The following is a 24,944-nucleotide window of genomic DNA, read 5'->3' as shown; positions in this document are numbered from 1 at the left end:
GAGGCACAGGGGAGAGAAAAAGCGAAAACACGAAAGTTGCAGTGAAAACAAAACAGTGAAATTCTGAAGCTGTTTCTCATTTCATCTCACCGTCACCGCGAGATCAAATGCGAACTTCAAAATTTCAGAATTTGTTTAATTTCCAACGTGTGTTGGGGCCCACTCAAGCAGCGGGTTTGATATTTTCCGCAGTGGGTCTTATGCTTGCGGCGACAGTGTCGCGATGTTTGTGTTGTGTTTCTTATTACTGCATTTAGGGCACATTGTTTCTTATTACTGCATATTGCTTTTATTTACTGGCAAGGTGCGCATGCAGGCAACCGTGTGAGTGCGCCGTCACTCGTTATATAAGGCTCCGCGGGATGGTGGTACTTGTCCGTGCTAAGCACTTGACTGTGTTGCACGTTACAAACTCTACCTCACCGAACGCAAAGTATTGCCTCGAGTCCATTGTGAGTGCAATTAATACCCACTGGACCACAGACGTCCATCGAACATCTGTCGGACAGCCGGTGTCCAAAATTTGGACGTCCGTCAGACATCCGCAGAAAGCTGGCGGACGTTTTAGGGACGTCTGTGGGATGGTCCGATGCAAAGGAATTGCTCATCCTACGAACGTCCGACAGACGTCCCAGCCGGATTTTCCCACATCCAGTGGATGTTCAAAATCGGACATTTTCAAGCCGAACTATAGAGGGGACATCCAGGGGATAACAAAATGCGGATATTGATATCCGCCGGACGTCCATTTTTATTCCTAAATTTTTCGAATTGGAGAACCTGTACTCGCTGTAAACCTCAGTGCTTTGTTGATAACATGCCTTGAAGCACAACTCCAGCTTTAGGAATACTTAATACAAAAGCCCCTTCTGTACCTTGTTTTGGCACAACCCTAATTATAAATTTATAAATGCCTGCACTATGCACTATGTCGACACACAACTCTGCACCCTATTCCCACTTGTCTTGCCAAGAGTGCGACAGTGATGTCACTTAAGCATAATACAGTGAAACGTTGCAAGCTTATTATCTTATCATCACAACTTTTCAATAAGGACCGTGCATACACTGCAGGCTGTTGTGTCAACATAAATATGAATAGGCAGTTACCCCCTCGGTGAACTGGATGCTTCAACATTACAGCCCACAGTGTACACATGGTTCCGTATTGAAAAGCAGTTACGATATTAAGCTCACAGCTTTCCACTGTATTATGCTACTGCAAACATCACTGCTCCCACTCTTTCCAAGCAAAATATGAATAGGGTGTGGAGCTGTGGGTACACACAGTGCGTGGTACAAGCATTTATAGCTAGGGTTTTGCCAAAACAAGCTACAGAAGGGGCGTTTGTATAGAGTATTCTTAAAGCTGGAGTAGTGCTTCAAGGCATGTTATCAGTAAAGCACTGAGGTGTACAGCGAGTACAGGTCCTCAAGTTTACTAGAAAACTGAAACCTTTACTATTATGCTTTATAAATGTTTACCGAGTATGTTTAGGATATTTCCATTAAACTGCTGAAAACAAAGCTTCCAGCAATGCACGCTAGAGAACAAAGATTAGCTTGAAAAAGTGCAGTATTGAACAGTTAAGCAGGCTGCTGAAAACAAATGCTTCCCACTTCTTGAGTCTTGCAAAAATTGCGTCCACCTCCCCGCGAGGGGAACCCTGTGTAGATGCGACGCATCGTGGGGTTCACTTGGTGTTTCCGTTGGATTGATTCCGAAATCGCGTGAAACGTGTCGGGAACGCGTATGATTATTATGTTTTATGATTATTATTATGTTTTATTGGCCAATCTTGGTCAATCTCTCTAAGTGGTATGCTTGGGGCTTCGCTGTCGCAACGACCTTTACTCCATCATTGTTGCTGTAAGTGGGAGCTTCTTTTCTTTTATTGCAAGTGTTAATCATTGCCCCATCATGCGTTGTATCAGTAGCATCTTGACGTGGTTTGAATGAGTCAAGGATATAAGGCGCATTCGTAGCATTTGATTCTGTCTCGGTTTTGTGGCGCAGTGGGAAGAGCACCATGTACCTCGCGTTCCGCCCACCGGGTCGTGGGATCGAAACCGGGCGCCGCTAGCTGTTATTTTTTTTATAGTGTAGGGGGAGGGGTGGATGACAACAACGCCGTATGGAGGGACAAGGCGAGTGAATGAGATGCAGTTGCATCTAAAAGAAAGAAAGATGTGAGCACTGATCTAGCGCCATATGTGCAGTCATAGCTCATGCCCTAATCCGAGTCACTTACCTCTGATCTAGGAATGCACCCATCACAGCCAAAGAAAAGAAAATATACGCAATGCCACAAAGCAGGGTGCCGGCTCCGAGCACCTGCACACCAGAGAAAGACAACAACTGCACTTAACAACTAGGCCACTTTTTTAGGTCATACCACGTTTATCAACAGGGTTGACCGAGTAAGTTAATTTGCCCACATTTCTTTATTCAGAGATAATGTGGGCAGCACCATGTGAAATCAGAATTGCTTCGTGAAATTCGTGAAAATCACTCAATATTTAACACTTTCTGTAAGTTATCTATTTCGCAATAGAGTTATTCATTAAGCTTTCTGCAGCACCTAGCGGCTTCATTTCTAGGTAACATCTGATATTGCCTTACACTATAACCGCACAGCCTACATGACTACGCTTGGAAAAATTTAGGTCAAAATTCGACACCAACGGTTAAGCTAAAAAAACGAGCACATATAGCATTAAATCAAGCTCCTGTGGCTATTTAAAACTACATTGAAAATACCTATAAAGCCCAGAAGAACGTAATAAAGACCGAAAAGACTCTTTCCCCTAAGAACCATTTTATAGAAAATCTCTTTTCGTTCCTGAAGGGTTGGGCTCACAGAAACTTGCTTAATCCCCACTACATGAAACACATAGAAGACAAAATACTTCTAGAGATATGCAGTGTAGGTTAGGACTGCCCTGCCCATGTGATGTTTCTCCATAAGCAACTCCCTGGACTTCGCTGAGGACGACTTGCTGTGTACGTGGGAGACAGCCAGACAGAAGCAGTCGCCCGACAAGATTTCAGGCAGCTCTAATGAGTAACCTTAGTCAAAGCAAGTGCTTATAGCCTCAATGGAACAATGTTGTACTATACCTAATTTTTTTTCTAGTTCTTCGACACAAGGTAAGAGGGTCGACCTATATTCCGACTCGCACAGTACATGTGCCCAAGTGGTCATTCCATTACACCAGGGATTTATACACACTCCCCAACAACCCCCCGAAAGGATTTCAACCTCTGCCCCCACCCCCCCCCCCCCCTCAAAAGAAAAGATTCCACAAAGCCCAGGGATTTCTACCCTTCCAACAAGCCCCCCCAAGACCCCCCTAGGAGGATTTCGACACCCCCCCACCCCCGAAAATAAAAATTCTGGCTAAACCCCTGCACATGACTATCCATAAACTTTCCAGGTCAGGTGCCGCTTAATAACAAAGTTACCATCCAATACAAAATGCTGCGAGTGAAGTTAAAGAGGGTGGCCAGCTGTACTTACTTTGCCCCAATGCTTCAGCTTGACATAACCGATGGCGATGAAGATGAAATGCAACGTGACGTAGGACTTGCACAATATCCCGGTGTTTGGAGAGTACGTTTCAACTGGCCGGCAGACCTGCGAGGTGGCCATTTCAACGTGTGGCATTCAGTAGCCTGCTGGTTTCGAACACCAAGCCTAAACAACAGTACTAGTACGACAGCTGTGTATATTTGTGGGGCGAATATGCTTAAGGCAAGTGCCTCATATGTCTTATCAAACAGAAAAAGTGGTCTTCATTTTCAACACAAATGGTACCAACATGGCCACCGCTGTGAGAAAAAAGAAAAAAGAGCATATTTGGTTTGTGTTGAACCCGAACCTGGTTTGTCACAAATGAACACGTGTAGGCTGACCAGACGTTTCGTTTTGGCCAGGATGGTCACATTTTTTAAGGGCCGCTTCTGCCGTCCCGTCTATTTGTCCCAATAAATAGTCATGTCCCGTTTCCCCAGAACTTCATAGTTTCAAAATTTGTGCCAAGCAAGTTGATCAAACCAAAAGTGCACAGACTCACTACAAGTATATCTTACAAATATAACCTTAATTACTTTAAAGGAGCACTGACACCAATTTTCGGCGTTAATATTATTGCACAGTTCGCTTCCTCCACTCAACAGAATACCCTGCCTGAAATATGAGCGGCCTGCGATGCGAAGAACATATATAGTTCAATTGGATCTCATTTATCACGCCGACAGAGCAGCGCGCGGAGCAGCACTCAGCAAATGGACATCAGCGTGACATCACCCCGTGAAGCCAAAAGAAGTGACGCGACAGCGCTCGTCAAAAACTTGTGACGTCACTTCACGCGCGCGGCCCCACGAGCGGCAAGCAGGCGCAGCACCCTCTCAAGCGGGCACCGGTGATGTCCGCAGAAAGCGGTGAGGTCAGGCCGGGATTCTGTCATATGCGCCGTTCGGGATGAAAGCGTGGGAATTTGAAACAAACGATTTTCAGGCTGTTCAATGTAATTAACTATCGCGCACTAAAGTATCTGAAGTGCTGTTCCAGGTTCGCCAGAGCATTAAGCATCGATAAAAGCAATAAAAGTAACATAAAATTTTCGTGTCAGCGCTCCTTCATTATATTTACCAGCAGAGCTAGTCTTATCAAAGAATGCTTTCATGTTTCTTGCCTAGGACGATTTGAAGAGGCATTATTTCACCAGTGCACCATTGTCAGGCAAAGCATGGGAAAGAAGCTAGAAGATTGGAACTCTTTGGGTATTTCGGTCTTTGAGAGGTCTTTAAAGTGATGACAACAGGGGATGTTCACGGCGCAGAGATTTGTCATATCGTGTAACTGGCCCTGGGTTTTCCTAGAACCACGGCTCTAACCGCCGTGGTGGCTCAGTGGCTATGGTGTTAACCTGCTGAGCCCAAGGACGCGGGTTCAAGTCCCAGTTGTGGCGGCCGCTTTTCTGGTGGAGGAGAAAAGCGAAAATGCTGGTGTGTTTGAGATTTCGGCGCACGTTACAGATCCCCAGGTGGTCAAAATTAATCTGGAGCCCTCCACTATGGCGCGCCTCATCACTTGTGTAGCGTCGGCACGTTAAACCCCACAATCAATCAGAACCACGGCTCTAGTACAGCCAGTTTTTTTTTTTTTTTTTTTCACTGGGAACTTGACGTGATTATCAATTTGCTCTCAACATTGCATGCAATGTTCCTTGTGCAGCTAAACTTTCTTACAAGTGCGAAGAATTTTACAACCGAGTCTTGCGGGATAAAGTTCTGCTTAAAAAGCATTCGTCAACAAAACACACCAATGAAATGAATGCAAGTGGGTGAACTGAACTGTGAGTGTGATTGTTCTCTCATCCTGAGTGAGGGCTTAGTGCAAAATGTAACACTTCAAAGAAGACTTAAAATGATTTCAAAAACATTTAAAAATGTACAGAAAATAGTACTTTCGTCAAATCTTTTGTCTTTACTAACCCCCCCCTCCAATGTGTCCAGTTTTCTACGTCCAGGAATATGGCCGCCCTAAAACATGCGTCAACGTCAGATTACAAACTGCTGCGCGTACTTTGGTTCACCCTGTCAGAATGCTTGCCCCATGACAGCTGAAGGTGACGGCACGTGAGCACAACAGGAGCACGCAGAGGAGAGCCCTCACTGGGGGGAGGCTGCTGCGTGAATTCATCCTCTCTGCCTGTCGGAGTAATTCACATCGAAAGACGAAACAAAACTGACGAAAGAGACGAAAACACATTATAGCAGTAAAGAATCCTTCGATAATTGTTAGGCTTTCCCCTTCAATGAATGTAAGCAGCCTTAAAGGAGCCATGGAAAGAAAGCACAAGTTTGGTTCATTCAAAAGATTGCCTAGTTAGGATCGTACTGACACCACTTTTAACATAAACTTCGCTCAAATAAGCTACATAATTAGGAAAAAAGGGAATGGCCATGCGACCCACTAGGCCGTTTCCCGCAACAGAACTGATGATGTCATACCAGCCAGCTCTGCAATTGGCGGAGGGTGGCAAAAGCAAGCGCAAATTAGGCAGGGCTTATAAGCTGGCCGAAAGAGCTATTTGCGCTTAAATATAGGGCACATTCTTTCGAAAGCCCTAAGAATGGTGGGACAAACAGTGGAAGTTACCAAAGCACACGTAAACACAGAAGTACCGATGCGTATGCTGCTGTTGGTACTGCGCGCACTATGCTTGGTTTACCTGCACAGGACTGCGGGGCTTTGGGGTTGTTTCAGACAACACTGGCCGACTGACGCAAGCGACGATGTGTTACGTGACCGTATTTGTCGAGCGAGCACCATGTTTCACGAAACGATTGTCTCCATGAACAAAACAAGCCAGGTACAAATACGTTCACAAACAAACCAAAGGCAGAAAACGGCTTGCCGCGGTGTGGTGGCGCCATCTAGGTTTGCTAACGGTAAACAAGACCCTGTGATGTCATTGTAGACCACGAAAACACACGATTTAGCGGGAAAATCAAAATTTTAATTAAATTTCTTAATTTCTCAGTTAATAAAGCATAATTAGCATTCGGTCAAGCGCTGGCGGCTCTATAAAACACGAAATCTTTCGAATCACACAAATTTCTGCTTTGTCCTCATGGCTCCGGTAAGTGCCTGGGGAATTCTAAACCTATAAAAATAGCAGAAGAGAATGACAGCTGACCTTTTCTTGAGAAAGTTGGTCAGCGTTTGAAATGTGATAGTCCACCTTGCCACTGAGCAAGCAAGAAAGGCAACAAGAAAACAGACAAGGAGGCATTCACATAAGCATGCAGTTTTTATCTAGTGTCGTCCAATCCATCTTGCAGCGCTGATTACCACTGTCTGAAGAATGTAACTCACGAAAACATGCACCCTCTGCTTGCTTTGGTGGTCTTCTAGACTGCTTGCCAGGAGCACGGACCCTTTCTTCTTTGTATTGTCAATCTGAGCACAGGGTGGCTACCGCTGGGTCATTCCATGCCAAAGGAGACCACGATCTTCCTATCAATCTGCTTATCTGCCTATCAATCTTCCGGATAGGCTTCAAAATTTATTTTAGCAATTTTGGGTCGAGAAGTGGTACTCGGTAAAATATTTCTAGCGAAACAATTTTTTTCGTTCTTACAGCAGCCTCCGAAGACCTGGAAAAGACGTAAAAAGTGATAACTTTTAAATTTTTTTGCCAAGGAGCCATTACAGCTTATGATAGCATGTGTGAGCAGGTAATAAACACCGAGGCAAGCGATTTTCCGCCCGAATCAACAGCGGGAATCTGAGAAAAATCGTCAAAGTTTGGCCATTTTTTCAGTCACCTTTTAATCAAATGACCACAACAAATATTTTCGCACTGGTTCTCCAGGACATCTACATTTATTTTCGGATTTTCAAATCACAAAGCCTCACACCATTCTTTTGGTAATAAACGTATAATATTGGATTTTTACAAAGACTGCCCCTAAAGGCGACCGAAAACGGCCATGTGGGCCACGGTGTACGGTCTTTAAAAAATACCCAAAAGATAGCTCAATGTTATTTCTAAAGCATATAAGAAAATTGGAAAAGTACTTTGTCTTATTGCGGAAAAAACATTTTTTGAAAATGAGTCCTCACAGGCGGCTTCACGACACACTCCTCTACAGCGACGCTTCCAATCCTTTGCTAATACGTACACAACGATGACCGGCATTATTTAGAAAAGTGTTCTCGGGTCATAAAGAAAAAAAAAACACTTTTATGCAGCTCTTCCTTTATTAACCTATGTTGACACGTCCTGCTAAACGATTTTAACGAAAGAGGCAATTCCAGCCGTGTTCAGTGCCCATGTTTCAATGCAGGCGTGCTTGTCACTTCACACTATTGTTGAAGCGCAGCAGGCCGGTTTAAATGTTGCACTGAGTACACTTGTTCAGCGGTAGAACTCGACGTCATTTTCGCTGAGGCGCATCCGTGTCCTTTCGGTGCTAAATGACGGTATTGCCGCGTCTTTGGAATCGATCTAGCTGTTTCGTAGCGGCTGCTAAGGCTTCGTCTTTCCGCTGTGACAGCACTGTCGGGGACCCAAAGTACGTTGACTGTTTTCATTGATTGGCTCGCCCTATCATACCGGTCTTTTGGCGACAATATTTGGTTGTCAAGCGGTCTCTGGAGGCTGGCTCTGCTAGCCAGCCTTTTCATCGTGCCCCCTAAGCCATCAAAAGGACTCTTGCCGTGAGAAGTCGCAAAGAAATTCCATGTTGCTTCCAATCCAAAGTCTTGTTTGTGAAAGGCGAGATTAACAAAGTTCTTCCGATTTTTATACTGCGATGTCGCACCATCCGTGAAATAATGTATGCTTATTAAGCTGTCTTTATTTAGCCTGAGTTCGTGCAGGAAATGCCGTCGAAATGCATGAACCGCTGCGTTGTCGTGCTTCAGGGTGTCAGATACGACATTGTATGAAACACAAGAGCAAGAGTTCGAACCAGGTTCGTGATGAACCAGGTTCGTCACTTATAACGTAGACAACAATGGGGTGAATCGTAGCTTGGTAGGCGTTCCGATGGTGAGACTGTCAGGCGTCTTGCACAATGAAGTTATAATTTTCTGCGAAATTCATTAAGACGATTGCCTCAGTTGGGGCAAGGGTGGCTTTCAAACTTCGAAGATACAGTCGAACCCCGCTACAACGAACGCCGCTTCAACGAAATTTCCGCTTCAACGAAATATTTCCAATTCCCCGTCAGCCAGCCATAGAAGTCCATGCAACAAAGTCCTCGCCACAACGAACCATTTGTCAGGCTTGCTTTCGCTTCAACGAAATTTTCAATGATTTGGGCTGGGTTTGAACAATTATTTTACAATAAAATAAGCATAGCGCCAGCTATATGTAACTTTTTATACATTCAGGACGCTTAGTTTCACAGAAAACATGCGCGGTGCGGCCACACCGCCAAAAAAAAAAAAAAAACTCATAGGCGGACGCCATTGTTTGATGGTGATAACTATGTGGCTGGCCGTCTTTACATGAGGCGCACGCCCGGTTCGCCAAGCCGGAGCTACAGCCCTACAGCCAATCCGTATCCAGTTGAAATCACACAAATAGGGTCCCTAGAAATATGTGCTAGTCTGCCGTCCGCCGGCCGCGAAGGGGGCTCCTCCGTGATGCATGCAGCGGCGGCGCTGCAGTCAATCGGAGCGCGGTGGCCGGCCGGCGCGATGGGCAGCGGCGGACGGCGCTCTGCCGTGCCGCAGCTGCCTTCGTAGTTCTGCCCTATTTCTGTGCGGGTTCAGCCAGGTTCAGCCCATTTTAACTGCCCCTTTTCGAACCCTATCCGTTTCTGTCGACAAACCAGATTAGCCAAATAAGTTGGTTCTTACCAGTACGAAGTGTTTTAACCGGAGCGTGAAGTGACAGGAGTACGTTTTCGCGTATTATAAAGGATCGAGCCTTGTAAAAACCGCGGAATCGTGTCGCTATGCTACCCCCCGAGTGTGTGTCGAACCGATTTCGACACATACTCGGGGGCTTCGGGAACACTGCCGGCAAGGCATCGTTTTCCAGCTTGGAAATATCATGCGGGACTTCAGCTAGCAAACAACCGTTGTTTGTGAATACCCCCGCCGTTGTTAACTGATGAATTAGTCAGCGCGTGAAAATGTGTGTGTGGTGTGTCGGTGCTCCTCTTTTTTGTATGGCTCTTTGGAACCATCTTTCTTTGCAAGTTTCCCAAGATGTTGTCTCCTGTACGTGTATGTAAATAAAGCAGCTCGAACCGGTGCCTTCTTTCCTTTCGCATCGTTGATCTGGAGGCCCTTAAGCGCACGTCTTCGCGGCCCCCTCAGTTACGTCCAGTCAGCTGGGAATCTGTTAAATGTAAATGCCGAATAAAAAAAACAAGACGTGTGCACATGCATACGAAGTTTTATCACCTTCAGTCATCAGATACAGTGATTTCTCCATAACTCGAACTCGGATATCTCGAAATATCGGTTAAGTCGAAACCTTTTTTTGCCGTGCATATACCTGCCATAGGCGACATTTTCCACCCTTTGTCTCGAAACGTCTTTTCGGGGATCACGGATATCTCGAAATGTTGACAATAGGACGCAATGCAACATCCGCTGCAGGCAGCTGATAAGCTCTCGGTTAAAGCTTAGCTCCCATTACGTGCCGAACACCGTCGCGAACGGCAAATTTGCACGGGGTACGCACTGTGCGCGGCCGGTGTCACGTTAGCGGAGTGCTGTCCGGCGCCTACATCGTTGATATATCTGGGGAAGACGCTTCTGATCATGTGGACGACGACGTGTCTCAAAAAGTCCCAAAAACGGCAGGAACAAGAAAAACATATGCTTTGCCTGCTTCACAGCAAAGATAGAATATAGCGTTGGCGACCAACAGTTGATGCGGCATTGAGAAGCTCGAGAACACTTTTTTGGGACCAGATGCAAACGCGAAACAGGCGAGCATCACGCAGTTCTTTTTCCGCAATACCTAAAAAAATTGTTTTTTCTGCAAATTATTTTTGCCTGCATTCCGGAAGCGTCCCTGTGCATTGGAGCGTTTGTTACCAGCACTAGCTCTTATTCCAGTGATCTGGCCATACATTTTTCGCATTTTGCTTAACCCAACACTCCGCTTACCTCGAAATTTTCAAAAATTTGGGTACTATCAAACCTCTTCTGCGTGCCTGTAATTTTCGTGAATACCACGATTTGAAACATTCGCCAGCATTGGGTACGTGAAACTGATTTTTAATAAAACCCGGCTGCAAATCAGTAACTTCGCTTGCAAGTCATTACACAGGTTCTTTTTGATCACCCACACACTCGGAGAGAATTGCGAGACGCACGCGGGGAAAGCAAAACGGGAGAATATTTGTGTTATGGCCAATCATATAATCGTGGCTGTTTGAAACCAAGGAGCAAAATATTGAGGTTTATTTATACTGTCATGACCATATATACCTTGCTTTATCCCCACTCCCCCCGCACTCTGCCCAAAGTATATAGGAACAAGTTTTTGCTGGCACCACATTTTACTCAAGCTTTCGCGTTTCTTCTTGTCAGCCTACCAGCCGGCTGCGTGCTTGTCACCGTCAATGACGTTCGGGAATGACCCGGTAGTTTCGATGGGGAGCAAACACAGCTTCTGGTGCCGCAGGGAGTTCTTTTTGAACGGGATCTCACTGTCTGAACATTGGTGGTTGAACGCGAAGCTTTCTTGTGAGCGCTTCCTTGTCGTCTGAGTTTTGACTTTGACTCATTGAGCTTTCACTTTGACTCGCACGCATTTTGGACTTATGATCGCGCCGGATTTGAAATCGACCCTTTGCCGTTTGATTTCACGCGAAGAAAGCTTCGTGTTCAACCATCGTTGCGGAGTGGAGGAGTGGATAATTTTTCTGACTAATTACATGTGCACGTCCATGCACTCCTCTCCAAATCGAAATTGCTTTGACCATGTTGGAATTGCGCATTGAGATAGACGTCGGCTTCAAAACGCGATGGAGCCAGCTTCGATTCTGATCACGGGAAGCGTTTTTTTTTTTCCTCTCACTTTACTCACAAACATCACCGTCGTTAGAGACAGTTGGCTTTCCTGCAGTGCTTTTTCAAGGCGACATAGGCCATCAGTGAGACATAGAAAGCTTTACTTTAATAATGGTCCAAGCGGTGGTAGTGAAACGGCTACGCTGGTTGCTGCGGTTTCATCCTTCGGTCTCACTCGCGAAATTCAACGGCCGCAAAGAGGCTCCGTAGCCCAAATCGCGAAAAACTCGGGGTGTGAAACTAAAAGGTCTTATAGTACTATCGTACCTTCAATTGTGAGCTGATGTACCTCGTACCATTCCATTTCATCGCTCTAAGTGGCCGACAAACCCCGATGCGCGCTCGCGTTCCGCGGCAGTATAGCGCGCGGCACAGACCGGCCTGCGGCCGCTCTTGCTCCGGCCGCTCGGGCGCTCCGATTGCTCGCAGCGCCCTCTGCGCAGCGTTGTGCGTGCATCAGCGGCGCGGACACGCCTTCCCATAGAGAAAGCGCGCGGACGGCAGACTAGCACAATTTCTAGGGACCCTAGCACAAATGTGCTCCGCTGCTGGCGCGGCGCCGTCATGTATGCGTTGTGAGCAGCTGTCCTTGCCGTTTTCCGTCTACCATTCTTCATAGCCAAGAGCAAAAATCATGTTTGCGTGTTTGATCTTGAAGCCAAGTCATCCTATCTTAGTCATGAGCGCGCAGTTGTGTTAAATGCAAGCGCGCGCGTCTAACCTGCCAAGGTCAGTAGCTGCCGCGCCGTGTCAGATGATAAGATAACGGCACTGCTCCTGCTACAAGTGAAAGGGGGGCTTCCGACGGCCTAGCAGCCATCTGCAAGTAATCAGCTCGGTGGACACGCCTTGTTGTACAGCGATACGTTTTGCGCCTGCATTTCTTCACCCCACTCCGCAACGCGTTCTTCGCGTGCAGTGAAAGAACAGATAACCATTGGTATCTTTGTTATCCGAATAAACATGACGTTATTGCGCGTCACTCCTTTTTCTAAACATTGTATTTTGCTGCCAATGATGCGGAAGCATACGGGGCTATTTTTCTGGCCTTTCCGTGGTGTGTTGCGGCAGATTTCGCCTCAACGAATTTTCGCTTCAACGAAATTTTTCGCACGTACCGTCAATTTCGTTGTAGCGGGATTCGACTGTAATTGGACGGCAATTTGCTAATGTAATGGTGCCTTTTAAGTTTTTCCAGCCTTTCAACGAGCTCATGTATTAACTCCTAATGAGTTGAAACTACTGTCATTAAGAGACACTTGTCAGCGCGCACCCACTGCTTGTACCTAATTTCATCACATTCGGGGGTGTGGTTTCGAAGGAAATTCTTGAGCGGCGGAAGGCCGGGACATTGGGAGCAGGCGTTGAGCATGCAGTTTTGATTTTCCGGACTGCAGGCGGTCATAGCCATGAGTGCAGAAGCTGTCCCCTGAATGCTCAATGCATGTAGCATCAGCTTTACGTTCTGGTTGTACTCACACACACAAACAGAATGTTCACCAGCCGATCCAGCAAGTACGCACCAAGGAGGTCGAAGAGATGCGAAGGTGGAATACAATGCTTACAGAATCATGTTTTCTTGCTTCCACTGAACGAAAGCTTCTTTTAGGTTCAACAAAAGCAGGCACTTTTGGTTTCCTCTCACGACGTCTTTTTTTCCGGGAAGGCAGCACGGGATACGATAGTCTTGGTGAAAATTCATTATCGGCGTTTTCACACTGGCCTTCAGGGGACAATTTCTTCTTGGACTGGCACTTTCTAGTAGGCCTTTCGACTCACGGAGGAACCTCCCGGATCGCACCAGCTTTTTCCCGCAATTAAAGTACTGGCAGACTTGAGAGATCGTCCAAGACTGTGGACACAAAGCAAGGATTCTGAGCTTTTGCTGCCTAGAACGTGCATTGTGGTACTATTTGTTTCTAAGGCTGGACAGCAGGATCTTGTAATCTTCTGCCAGTCTTCCATCATCACCCAGTGCTTTTATTAGAGGCACACTAATGTCAGTGCATTGACCGTAGATTTTAGCAGTTTTCTTAATTTAGACGCAACAATGGGAGGATGGCTCACAGGACACTTCCTTCTCCTTAGATCCTTGGAGTATCCGACGCTGGACTAGAGAACGTGCCAGAAACTTCAGCGCATACCATTTGGGTTGTTTCTTCAGACTGAAGTCCAGCCATTTTTTTCATTTTGGTACACTGGATGTAACACTTGGGACACAGCCTATCCCCAGACACTAAGTTCAAGGACTTCAAGCTTTGCGCAAGCGTGTTGGTAATAACTGTTGTTCCGCGACAAGGGTGTCCGTCGTTTCCAAGTGGATCCGTGCACAGTTTCGAGGCTGTGCGCGTAGTGCACTTAGAAAAGTAGACATAATATGGCCCGATCAGAAATTACATCTTGCTGGTCAGGCGGCAGGTCAGTGAACTGCTTGATCCAGGCAATTCGTGCGTATTACCTACGATGGCAGCTCCCAGGACCGAATGAACAATCAGGCGGATATTTGACGACACTGCAACAATGAGTCAAGCTGTTATTTTATAAACCTTGCAGCTGCGAGAGTAAGAAATATTATGTACGATATAATATAGCAAACAACGTATTTGCTCATTGCTCGTAGGACTCATGTTTGAAATGTATTTGGCTACACAGCTCCATAGTGGTGCTTCACGTTTTTAGCGAAGCTGTAAATGTCTCGGTTTCCCCATTAGTGTGGGCTAACGGAAGTCACGTTGACAGAAAATCGCACGCACTCGATCCACAGCCATGTAAATCGCTACGTAGCTCTTAATGAAATGTAAATATCGCAAAAAAATATTCCAAAACTATTCGCTAACACGACACTGCCATTACGCCTAGTTTATTGAGACTTGTGATAAATTGCTCACATATGGAAGTAGTACACACCGCGGAATGCCCGTGTGCTGCCTTGCCCTGCTTCCTCTTCCCCTACCCAACAGCCCCGACTCCTGCCTGTCTGCCCTCATGCCCAGTTCCAGGGCGCCCTGGTGATTCGTCGCCACCAATACATAACGTCTACGGAGGGGATATTCTTAGAGAAACGCGTGTAACTCTTACTTAATCAAAGCTATCCCAAAACGAATTATAAGGCCATTAGCCGCTAAGAGGATGCGATCAATAGACCGAGTTTGATTTACTTTTCTTAATTAAGTAGTCCGCAGTGAAGTTGTCAATTTCCGGGATTCCCGCCTGCTCTCAATACATGGTCTTCTGCAGGAGCGAAACAAAGAGCCTCCTGTTTGTCGGCTGGAATAGAAATGCTAATTTCAAGTTGCATTTAGCTAGGTAAATAATAAGTACGCTGAAGCGCAAATTTCAAGCTACATGTTCGATTACGTTCACTCCTTGGACTGCGCCCAGCGTCGCTAATCATCCTCCCTGACAGAGTGGGATGGCACTGGATTTTTTCAGGCTTTGTGTAATCATCGATTTCTCTGAGTTACAATGCCTATTTCAAACACGTAACACGAAGTGAATTCTGGCGTTTTCGCATTACCAAATATTGAAGAGCTGCTCAAAAGAACACGCCAATTCCACGCAACAAAAACATGCAGTTTGACAGGCGCCAGGGAAGTGCAACGTGCTCGTGCAGCCTAACACTATGTTCCCAAAACATTTTATGGGATATGGGGCTTCCTCTAATTTGGTTATGTATATTGAATGTTCGTACCTTTCCGTCCCAGCGTAAATGTCACCACTGTTACCACCTGACATCGTACTTGAGAAGTGTCACTTTACTGTTTACATCGCAGCACAAAAGAGACACCATCAATTGCTACTGCGCAGACGACGCAGACGATGGTAGTGTTCACGCCCTCGTAGCAGACGACGGTTGCTTTTAAACCGGTCTGAACCAGCCACAGCCATAGAGTTTCATACTAATATATACTAGAGGGAAATCTGGCGCTGCATTCGCGGGCCGCCGTGGGCGGCGCCATTGCAGCTAGCGACGTTCCTCGCCTACTTGGCTTGGTTAGCCACATAGCTTCTTTTTCGTCTTGAAGCCAAAAGGGGTAACATTGTTTTTTTGTTCATCTTCCATGAAGCTTCTAAATAATCCCTGACAAAGAAATCTTTTTGGAGCTTTAATTTTATAATAACAGAACAAATTCGATTAACTTTCTGCAGCAATATTGTTGCATTTTCGCAGCCAAAGCCAACATTTCAGCCTGTTCGTGAGCCATGCCAAGGACAAGTGGAACGTGCCTGCTCGGTACATGACGGCATGCTCGCGGAAGCGCGGCTCCCCTAGACAGTGGCGCCAGATTTCCCTCTAGTATATATTAGTATGAAACTCTATGAGCCACAGCCAGCCAAGAGCAGAGAACAATGGAAGGTGTCGCGGCGGGCGGCGCTCGCAATTCTGGCGGGTGCCGTGGAGTCGCCTATGAGGACTCATTTTCAGAAAATGTTTTCTCCGCAATGAGACAAAGTAATTTTCCAATTTTTTTATATGCTTTAGAAATAACATTGAGCTATCTTTTGAGTATTTTTTTAAAGACCGTACACCGTGGCCCACATGGCCGTTTTCGGTCGCCTTTAGGGGCAGATTTGTAAAAATCCAATATTATACGTTTATTAGGTACCAAAAAAATGCTGTGAGGCTTTCTGATTTGAAAAGCTGGAAATAAATGTAGATGACCTTGAGAAACAGTACGAAAATATTTGTTGTGGTCATTTGATTAAAAGGTGACTGAAAAAATGGCCAAACTTTGACGATTTTTCTCAGATTCCCGCTGTTGATTCGGGTGGAAAATCGCTTAGCTCGGCGTTTATTTCTTACGGCAGCGTAGCCTCTGATTAGATCTCTTTATCTGCTCACACATGCTATCGTAAGCTGTAATGGCTCCTCGTCACAAAAATTTAAAAGTTGTCACTTTTTACGTCTTTTCCAGGTCTTTGGAGGCCATTGTAAGGACGAAAAAAATTGTTAATTGTTTCGACAGAAATATTTTACCGAGTACCACTTCTCGACCCAAAATTGCTAAAATAAATTTTTGAAGCCTATCCGGAAGATTAAAAAATTGCCAGGTCTCCTTTGAAATGGAATGACCCCGCGGTACCACCAGCCACCATGGCCCACGACGTCACATCTTTCCTCTTCTCTGATTTTCTTTTTTTTTTACTCCGTAATAGTGTGCCTCAAAGCTGTTTAGCAACAGAGGCCTCCTATGCGACATTGGTGAGGCCCTTTAGTTGCTGAGAACCCCTAGGGCCTAGCCTCCACAAATCAATAACATTACCGTGCACTTTAACTCTACCCAAAATGATACGGTGGCCATGTATGTCTGTTCGTACTATACAAATGGCATCAGGACGTCACATTCACAATGTATAAGAGCAACATTGCCACACAGGCCGCTACGGGCTTTTTCCCTTCCTTCACCTCTATGGTCGCAAACTTTTATGCCTCCTGGGAGCGATCTTCCAAACTATGCTCTCCTTTCTAAGGCTACTTACTAAACCAGTGTCGGCAGCTTGCCGACTACCGAGTATTGACTACCGAGATTCAGTGGAAACAAAGCACCGTCACGATGAGTGTGAATCCAGGGTGTAATTTTTCCCAGGCTTTCTCATTTGGTTCCCTGCTCCTCCTGTAAGCCTCTTTTAAAGCTCGAGTGCCCAATGAATGAACAAAATATGCTTGCCCGATGAATAAACAAAGTATGCTTGTAGATGTGGCCCAGCCCAAAAGAGACAGCATTGTATAATAACTACGTCAATCATGCGGATAAGAGGGTGATTGTCATCATTCAGTCTGTACTCTTTATATGGTGGCCGGGCAACACCACAACTATGCTTAGCCCGTCCGTGGGGCACCCCAGCTTGGTATGTCCAAGGCTGCATGTTTGAGACACACTGAAAGAGTTGTTCCAATTTCGTAGAATCTGGGAGACAGTTATACTCTGCTCTCGGTCGACTCACGTCAGGAATATCGTTTGGGTCCCCAAGCCTTGGCGTTCCAGGCTGCCATCCGGGACCCTTGAATATGGTGGACATCTTGTTCCAGAAACCTTGAATGTTGACCACTTGTTTGCAGATGTGAATGAAGTGCATCATCTAAAATGGCAAAAACAGATCATGAGCGCAGCAGCGAATATCATCCTCCTGTGAGCTGTGACCTACAAATAAATACAGTAAACTTCGTTGAGACAAACTCGAAGGAACCATGAAAATTTGTTTACATTACCGGAGATTTGTCGTAAGGGGACGTTCTTTGCATTGTGCACGTTACATGAGCACTTGTTTGCCTCAACCATAAAATTCCTCTTAACCAAGTTCGTCTTAATGGGACTTTACTGTATCACGCAGTATATGAACATTTAAAAACCCATTACAGAATTACTGTAGTTTAATGTAATAAAAAATAGGATGTGGCTGAAAACTAAAACAATTGCTCTTATCCTGCTCTAAAGGTTGAGTTTTGGCTATATATTAATTTTACGAACATAGCAGGTGAATCAGCACAAAGCCAAGTATCACCGAAAAATATTTGCGTTTTTCGCTGCGAGAACAGCACAAGGGGCATATTACTGGGTTTTAACAGTGCTGTAAAATTGTACATCATACATTACGTGCTTCAGGAGTGGTGCTAGCAAGACCTGTAGGCCATATACCCCATTTAGTACTCAATTGTAACAAGAGTTTTTTTTCCTAATTTTTGCTATCCCAAGTCGACCCTCAAGTTACAATTGAATACCGAAATTGAAAAGTGCAGCGATGCACCTAATTCTAATTGACGGCTACAGTTTTCGCCATTTCTCAATCTATGTTGGCAACATATGCCAGAGACATTTGGATCCACTACAAGTCAACACCGGCTCTCTTCATTTTCTTGTTCTTTTTTTCTAGGCCGGCAGTGCCCAGCCCTCGGTGGTTTTCGCTGACCTCAAATGTTCCGACTCTTGAGATGGAAACGTGTCGCACTCAGTACGATGCTCGTTTCAAGACGCACGCTATTTTGATGGCTGGAGAAATCGGCTACAGTTGAACCCCTTTATAAGAGACACGTACTGGGGAGCAGTTTCTGTCTCTTATATGAGATGTCCCTTGTAAGCAGGGAACCATGTTTTTGCTTACTAATCAGACCCTAGTTCAATGTGGGCACCGTATAACTAAAATAAGCTCAAAAGAACACTACAGCATGTTGTAAAAGATTCATTCTAATTTATGTTTGGCCCCCAGAATTTATGAAACAGTTATGAATCTTTGTTTGCTTCATGACTGTATTTACACTGTTTTTTACAACCGATTCTACAAGCTTTTTTTGTTTGTTTCCTTGTTTGTGGAAGATGAATCGTAGATGTTGAGTTCACAAGCCTGATGAATAGCCAGAGCGCACAGCTAATCCGCTGTGTGCTCAGGCGCTTACACTTGCAGGATTCAACATCTGCGATGCTTCTTGATTGGGAGCTACGTGAGTGGGAGAGCCCACATGTGCGATCACGCTCCATCTAATGGATGGCAGTAAGCTTCAACCACTTCTGTAAGTTGCATTTCTATTGGCAGGGCTTCTCATCGTCATTTCACAGCTGTGTACTGAACCACTGTGTGTTTGCTGAAGTCGTCTGTCGTCCACCTGTGTTTCCACAATGGACGCAACTGCAATTAGTGACTGGTGGCATTGCATCATAAGTTAAAATGTCTGTTACAAGCGAGATTATCGGTTAGAGTTCCAGGATGACTTGTCCCTTATAACCAGCTGTCTTCTACATCCGATGTCTGTTATAAAAGAGGTCAATTTAATGGGAAAGATAGGGCAGCCAAGCATGTGGGTGAATAGTGTCTCATACCCATTTGTCTCTTACATTCATGTCTCTTATAACGAGGCTCAACTGTATTCAGCTGCTGCCTGAAGAATTGATATGGACGAATCCACCACCCGCGGATGGCGGCTCCAGCTAGAGCACAAGCAACGGCTCCAGCTAGAGCACAAGCGAACCCAGCCAAAAAGGCTTCAGTGAGCCTCACCACAGCCACCACATCGAATTAGAAAAGCGTGTTGATGACTTCGTCACAGAACAGCGCAACCGCCACATGGAGGTCAGTGCTGAATGGTTACAGCTCAATGCAAGCAATGTCACTCGCCAGATGGTCATCCTGCGAATGAAGTTCAAAGCATCACAGGTGGGCGTCTAGTCACAGTGTCCGAAAAATAAATGTGCTTTTCTGTGTTTCTGCTGGCCTTGTCCGAGTTCTTTTTTCCTTCCTTTTTTCCCTTGATGCGACAAAGCAAATCCCTCATGGTACTTTCATGGTTTTATTTTTTTTCTGGATGCAATGAAAAGTCACCCATCATGTTACGATCGTGGTCATGTCACAATCGAGTAAATAAGATAACATGTGACTGTGATAGGTCGGAAGTTTTCAAGCAATGGCTTCCCGCTTGTTTGTCACCAATAGTGTACAACAATAGTGTACAAATCTTCTTGATTAATAAATAGTTCCCAGTGAAGCTGTACATACATTTGACATTCTGGCTTACATCACCATTTTGCAAAGACGAACAGTGAGAAGTGTGGTACTACCAGAAAACGGCTACAGCTGGTGTTCCAGTTTTTCTTGGAAACCGAATGCCGAGTTTGTCTGATAAGAACTGCCCCTCAACACCGATTTCAGTCTTACTACCCAGCACACATAATTTAATACCGCAGTTCTAAATGCATCTGAATCTTAAAGAAAAGAAGGCCTTTGGCCATACCTTAATGTGAACAATTTTTCCCAGTGCCTTAAAGAGATCAAGGAAGTGTGCTGCCAGTGTCATGCTTTCGGCCCCCTTTTACTTAAAGACCAGCCCAAAAGTGTTCGTGCCCGGTCCGCTGTGAAGGGCCAGAAAAAGAGTAACTAATGCCCCAAAAGGGACACGACACAGTTTGTTGATTGGAAGCTGGGCATTGTGTACAAGGTGCCACTTTCTTGTGGCAATTAAATGTTACGTCCACCAGACAGGCACACGTGCCAATGACAGGCCCCCAGAGCACTGTGCAACTGTGCAGACGATAGCTGCGGGAGGCCATTTGCACACCATTGGTGGTTTAATTTTTGACAAAGAACCTTTATTTTAAGCTGTTTTAGAGACCACGGCTGCGGTGAAATGGTTGAGGCTTCGTGTATCTTCAATGAAAGTGATAACTGCCCCCCCCCCGCATCCATGCCCCCCCCCCCCCCCCCCCCCCCCCTCTCTCTCTCTCTCTCTCTCTCTCTCTCTCTCTCTCTCTCTCTCTCTCTCTCTCTCTCTCTCTCTCAACAAAAATGTAGACTATCTCAAAGTGTACATCCAACGTGTGCTAAATTCAACTAGGTAGTCATGAAATTCTCCCTTATCATTTCTCCTGCGTTCGTGCTTGCGCTGTTTCTATATCATTTTGTGTATGAGTAAAAATTCCAGTTGATATCCAGAGCTTGTCCTGCCCTTAATATTCTTCAAACTCATCTTTACCGCGCTTTTTAAGATGTTTCACTGCGTTAAAGGACTTTACCTGGTTGCTTCCACATTGCACAGTTCGCCACACTGCATCATTGCCTAAACATTTTATTTGCACCGTAACGACACCGCAGACAAGGCCATAAGTGTTGGGGGTTCGAAACAAGCTAAGATAGGGGATGAAAACTTTGTAGAACAATTTCGAGCTTTCTGACGCAAGCAAAAACTCGTGTTGGGCTCAGGTGCTCCTCGCCACGTAATTAAACAATTCATGAGTCTAAATTGCCTTGTTTACAACACATTTTAGATGTACCTTAACTTTTACGCAGGTTACATGATGTACATTATCTATTACGATGTCAAAACGATGTACTGCAATTCCAAAGAACAAAAACTGCACAAATTCCCATTTCCAATCTCCTCACCCTTTCTTGTGTCATGCCTTTGATTTTGCGTGGTTTGGCCTTACCGCACTGCATGTCAAAAACAGTAAAGTGATCAACACTCACTACTGGAACCCTGCACAAGAGACAACAGTGGCGCACTTCAGCTTTTGCAAAAACGAGGACACCTAAGCACTCCTTACGATGTTGTGCAGGCCTTGGCACCTTACCGCCGAATGTGTCCCCTCTATATCGCCATATCCTCATCCCTTTGCATTTTTTTCTTCTTTCTGTTGCTATCACTACGAGCCCAAGTCACCCCTGTTATGCTTACAGCTAGGCTTAATGCCGGGCATTTGTAACTTATCACATGCCAAGCAATATGAAACTCATTGTACATCAATTTGCTGTTACCGGTTGAAGATGTTTGAGCGTTGATCCTAACAAAAGGCCGGCACATGGCCACATTTGCACTGCTTGCGAGCCATCATTTGGGGTACCGTCGTACGACAGGTTTCAGTAAATGCCACATGATGACATTACTAGCGTCAAACTAGCACATACCTGCATTCACATCGCCAAGCAAAGAGAAAATTTAACTGAAACTTGCTTTGTTACTTGCCTAATCGCTACTTCTGTAATTGGCAAGCTCAAATTACTTACAGAGGCCTGATACATGACTCTAACACACGTTTTTAAAGTTGAAGGCAAAAAGGCATTTGTCTACAAGGTCCCCCTGATAAGACAATAAGCTGCGGTGGCAATGGGGATGCAATGTGTCATTGGGGCTCTTCGATTTACAGTCTCGGGCTCACCGCGGACTCCCCGAGAAGCAGCCCGGCATTCGATTTTCCCATGTATCCCTATGGCTTCGGGGAATCCTCGGACTACCCGCGGGCTATCCGCGGTGAGTCCGAGACGGTAAATCGAAGAGCCCCATTGTCGTGCATTCCGGAATTCTCAATTTTCTTTTCAACTCAATAACTATACTTTTATTCTCTGCGCTATTGGCCATTTTGTGCACCACTTCGCATACGACGCAGGATGCTGTGTTTTTGGTCTACCATGCCAACCAACGCTTCCACATTAAAAATAAATTATGGAACACCGTTGATTACAATAGGACAAGTTCCTCCTACCTGAAGAGTCCACGGGTCAAAGGTGTTCACTGAGTGCGTAAGCCCGTATGCTGGTCTTCTTTCCTCTGCCGCGAACGTTCCGAAAAGCCGATCCCAGATGATCAGTGTCCCACCGTAGTTCTTGTCGATACAGTAGCGGTCCCTGCCTGTCAGAACACAGGAAAGAGTGAGCCAACATGAATTCACCATCCACCCGAGTTTGTACATCCCCTGAATTCTTTCTTATTGCAACAAGGATGCCCTGCCTTGCCCTGCTTGCTTGCTTGCTTGTTTTTGTATGCGTTCTCGCTTGTGTTTTTCACTTTGCGCTTTGTGCCTGCCTCACCAGATGAAAGTGTCAACGAATGTGGCGACGGCTGCGCATTGTAATGTGCACTGTGCACATATCTACAACAATTCCCGCAAATTGTGTTCGGGTGCTTTCGTTCCATGTGCCACACAAATTGTGCAAACCCCACCGGTCGTCCACGGGCTTGACTCTGGCTAAGAAAGTGTCCAAGGTACACCTGGGCCAGTCAGTGAGTACCATAGGAACCAGACAGCCATTACCACCACCATCACGACCAAAACATAACAACCCACTGATCAAGACAACAAATGTGTGCGCACACATTCTGCCACGATGACCATCAACTAAGACAATAAATGAGTTCCCATCTTTGTGCAAAATTCTCTGTCATCTGAACATCGCTGGCCATCATTATTTTTTTTTTACTTCTTCCTAAGCTATGGCGCACAGCCTTGAGTATCTTACAGCACATAGCGAGCTCTGCCTGCTGTTTCAGCACCACTGTCAGTCATTCTTCACTGGAGGTGGCGATGATAGCTTTTGCTTGTGACCAAATAAACCAGAAAGAAAAATGTTGCTCAGAACTGAAAGTGGGTCTGCATAATTAAAAGTGTGCTCATAGCAGTCACCTGCACTGGGAGTTCAAGATTAAAGTCGCTTTTATTGCATTTCTTGTTAACACTAGACTGACATTTTCAACCAATAATTTTGGTTGAAAACTGTATTGTCATAACCGACCATTTCGGTTATGACAATACAGTTTTAGTAACTGTGAAATTCCCCATCTCTGCATAGCAACTCCGCTTCAAACACATCACTTTGGGCAAGCACGACGCGGCGGCTTCTAATGAAGCAATTAAAAAAAATGGTGGCTTTTGACTCCTATTTCTGAGATTCACGTAACGTAGTTGTAACATTGGGCTCAGGCGTTCGCACCCACGTTGCCTAAGGCTAGCTAATGCCTACTCATAATGTAACACGGTGACCCTATGGTGCAGGTGCGGGGAATAGTATGCAGCTGCAATTGCAAAACTTATGAGACAGTCTTATCCATTTCCTAGGAATTCTGACAAAATATGGCGCACTCACAACTTCACTCATGTAACTGCACTGAACACCGTGATGGCGATTGACAAAATTTGTGAACAGTGCCAGAACATTATGCACACATACTCAGAAGTGGAAAAATCCCGGGCCATCTCCACTAATGTAAAACTTGGGGAGGGGCAAAGTGTGGGACAATCTGCTACACCCGCACGTGTAGCATAGTGAAGAGAATAACGCTCTCACGCCCCGCGCCTCGCGCCATGACCTTGACGTCATGCGCGTGGTGCCAGGCAGGCATTCCTTCCAACATGGTGTCAGAAGTGGGATGTGCTGACCGCTGCTCTCCGCCTGAACGACACGTCAGCACACCCAACCAACCCTCGTTCTGAAGCCGCATCTGCCTCGTCTACGGGCCTTCCCTCGACTACAGACCTGCGTGCGACCTTCGCGAGCGACTCACCCTCGATGGCCAACAAGAACGGCAGCGCGGCCTCGTTCCAGATCACGGCACCTGACCCGTTCACCTTCTCACCGTCAGACTGGCCCCAATGGAAGAGACGTTTCCTCCGCTACCGGGCTGCTTCAGGGCTCAGCGATCGACCCAAAGAATGCCAGGTGGATGCACTGGTCTACCTCATGGGACCCCAGGCAGAGGACATCTTCAATACCTTCAAGCTGACTACTGACGAACAGAAGAACTTCGACGCAGTGCTTAAGGGCTTCGAGGACTACTTCATACCTCGGCGAAACATCATCTACGAGCGGGCGAAATTCAACACCCGAGTCCAGCTGGATGGTGAGTCCGTCGAAGATTTCGCAACAGCCCTACACGCACTAGCAGATTCTTGTAACTACGGGGAGCTCCGTGAAGAGTTAATTCGAGACAGACTAGTCGTGGGCCTCAAGAACCATAAACTGTCGCAAACTCTGCAGCTTGACCCCAGCTTAGACCTAATGAAGGCGCTAACCATCGCTCGTCAGAATGAAGCAGTCCAACAGCAGCAGGCAGAACTCTTATCGGGCACGCCAAAGGAAGCTGTCAACCTCGACGCTCTGAAAGTACGGCGTAGTAGACCCGTTAAA

The 24,944-nt window shown here is 45.9% G+C and overlaps 1 protein-coding gene across 3 annotated transcripts in view; it reads right to left on the bottom strand.

Moving 5' to 3' along the window:
• LOC144179583 (alkylglycerol monooxygenase-like) overlaps positions 1-24,944 on the bottom strand; it is a 167,573-nt gene that overhangs the window by 317 nt on the left and 142,312 nt on the right. For 2 of the 3 annotated variants that reach the window (XM_077707994.1, XM_077707993.1), the window contains 4 exons: positions 22,526-22,671; positions 17,505-17,639; positions 3,522-3,638; positions 2,253-2,335 (listed from right to left, as the gene is read on the bottom strand). In XM_077707994.1, the coding sequence (XP_077564120.1) occupies positions 2,253-2,335; positions 3,522-3,638; positions 17,505-17,639; positions 22,526-22,671 (481 nt within the window). Of the gene's footprint in view, positions 1-2,252; positions 2,336-3,521; positions 3,639-5,591; positions 5,718-17,504; positions 17,640-22,525; positions 22,672-24,944 lie in introns of those variants that run through there. The other variant, XM_077707995.1, reaches the window with a different exon arrangement.

The sequence above is a fragment of the Haemaphysalis longicornis genome, unplaced genomic scaffold, assembly GCF_048455015.1.
Source record: "Haemaphysalis longicornis isolate Haplotype H1 unplaced genomic scaffold, Haemaphysalis longicornis Haplotype H1 scaffold_4, whole genome shotgun sequence".
NCBI lineage: Eukaryota > Metazoa > Arthropoda > Arachnida > Ixodida > Ixodidae > Haemaphysalis > Haemaphysalis longicornis.
The sequence above is the reverse complement of the archived record's forward strand: the minus strand, read 5'-3'. Positions and strand labels throughout refer to the sequence as shown.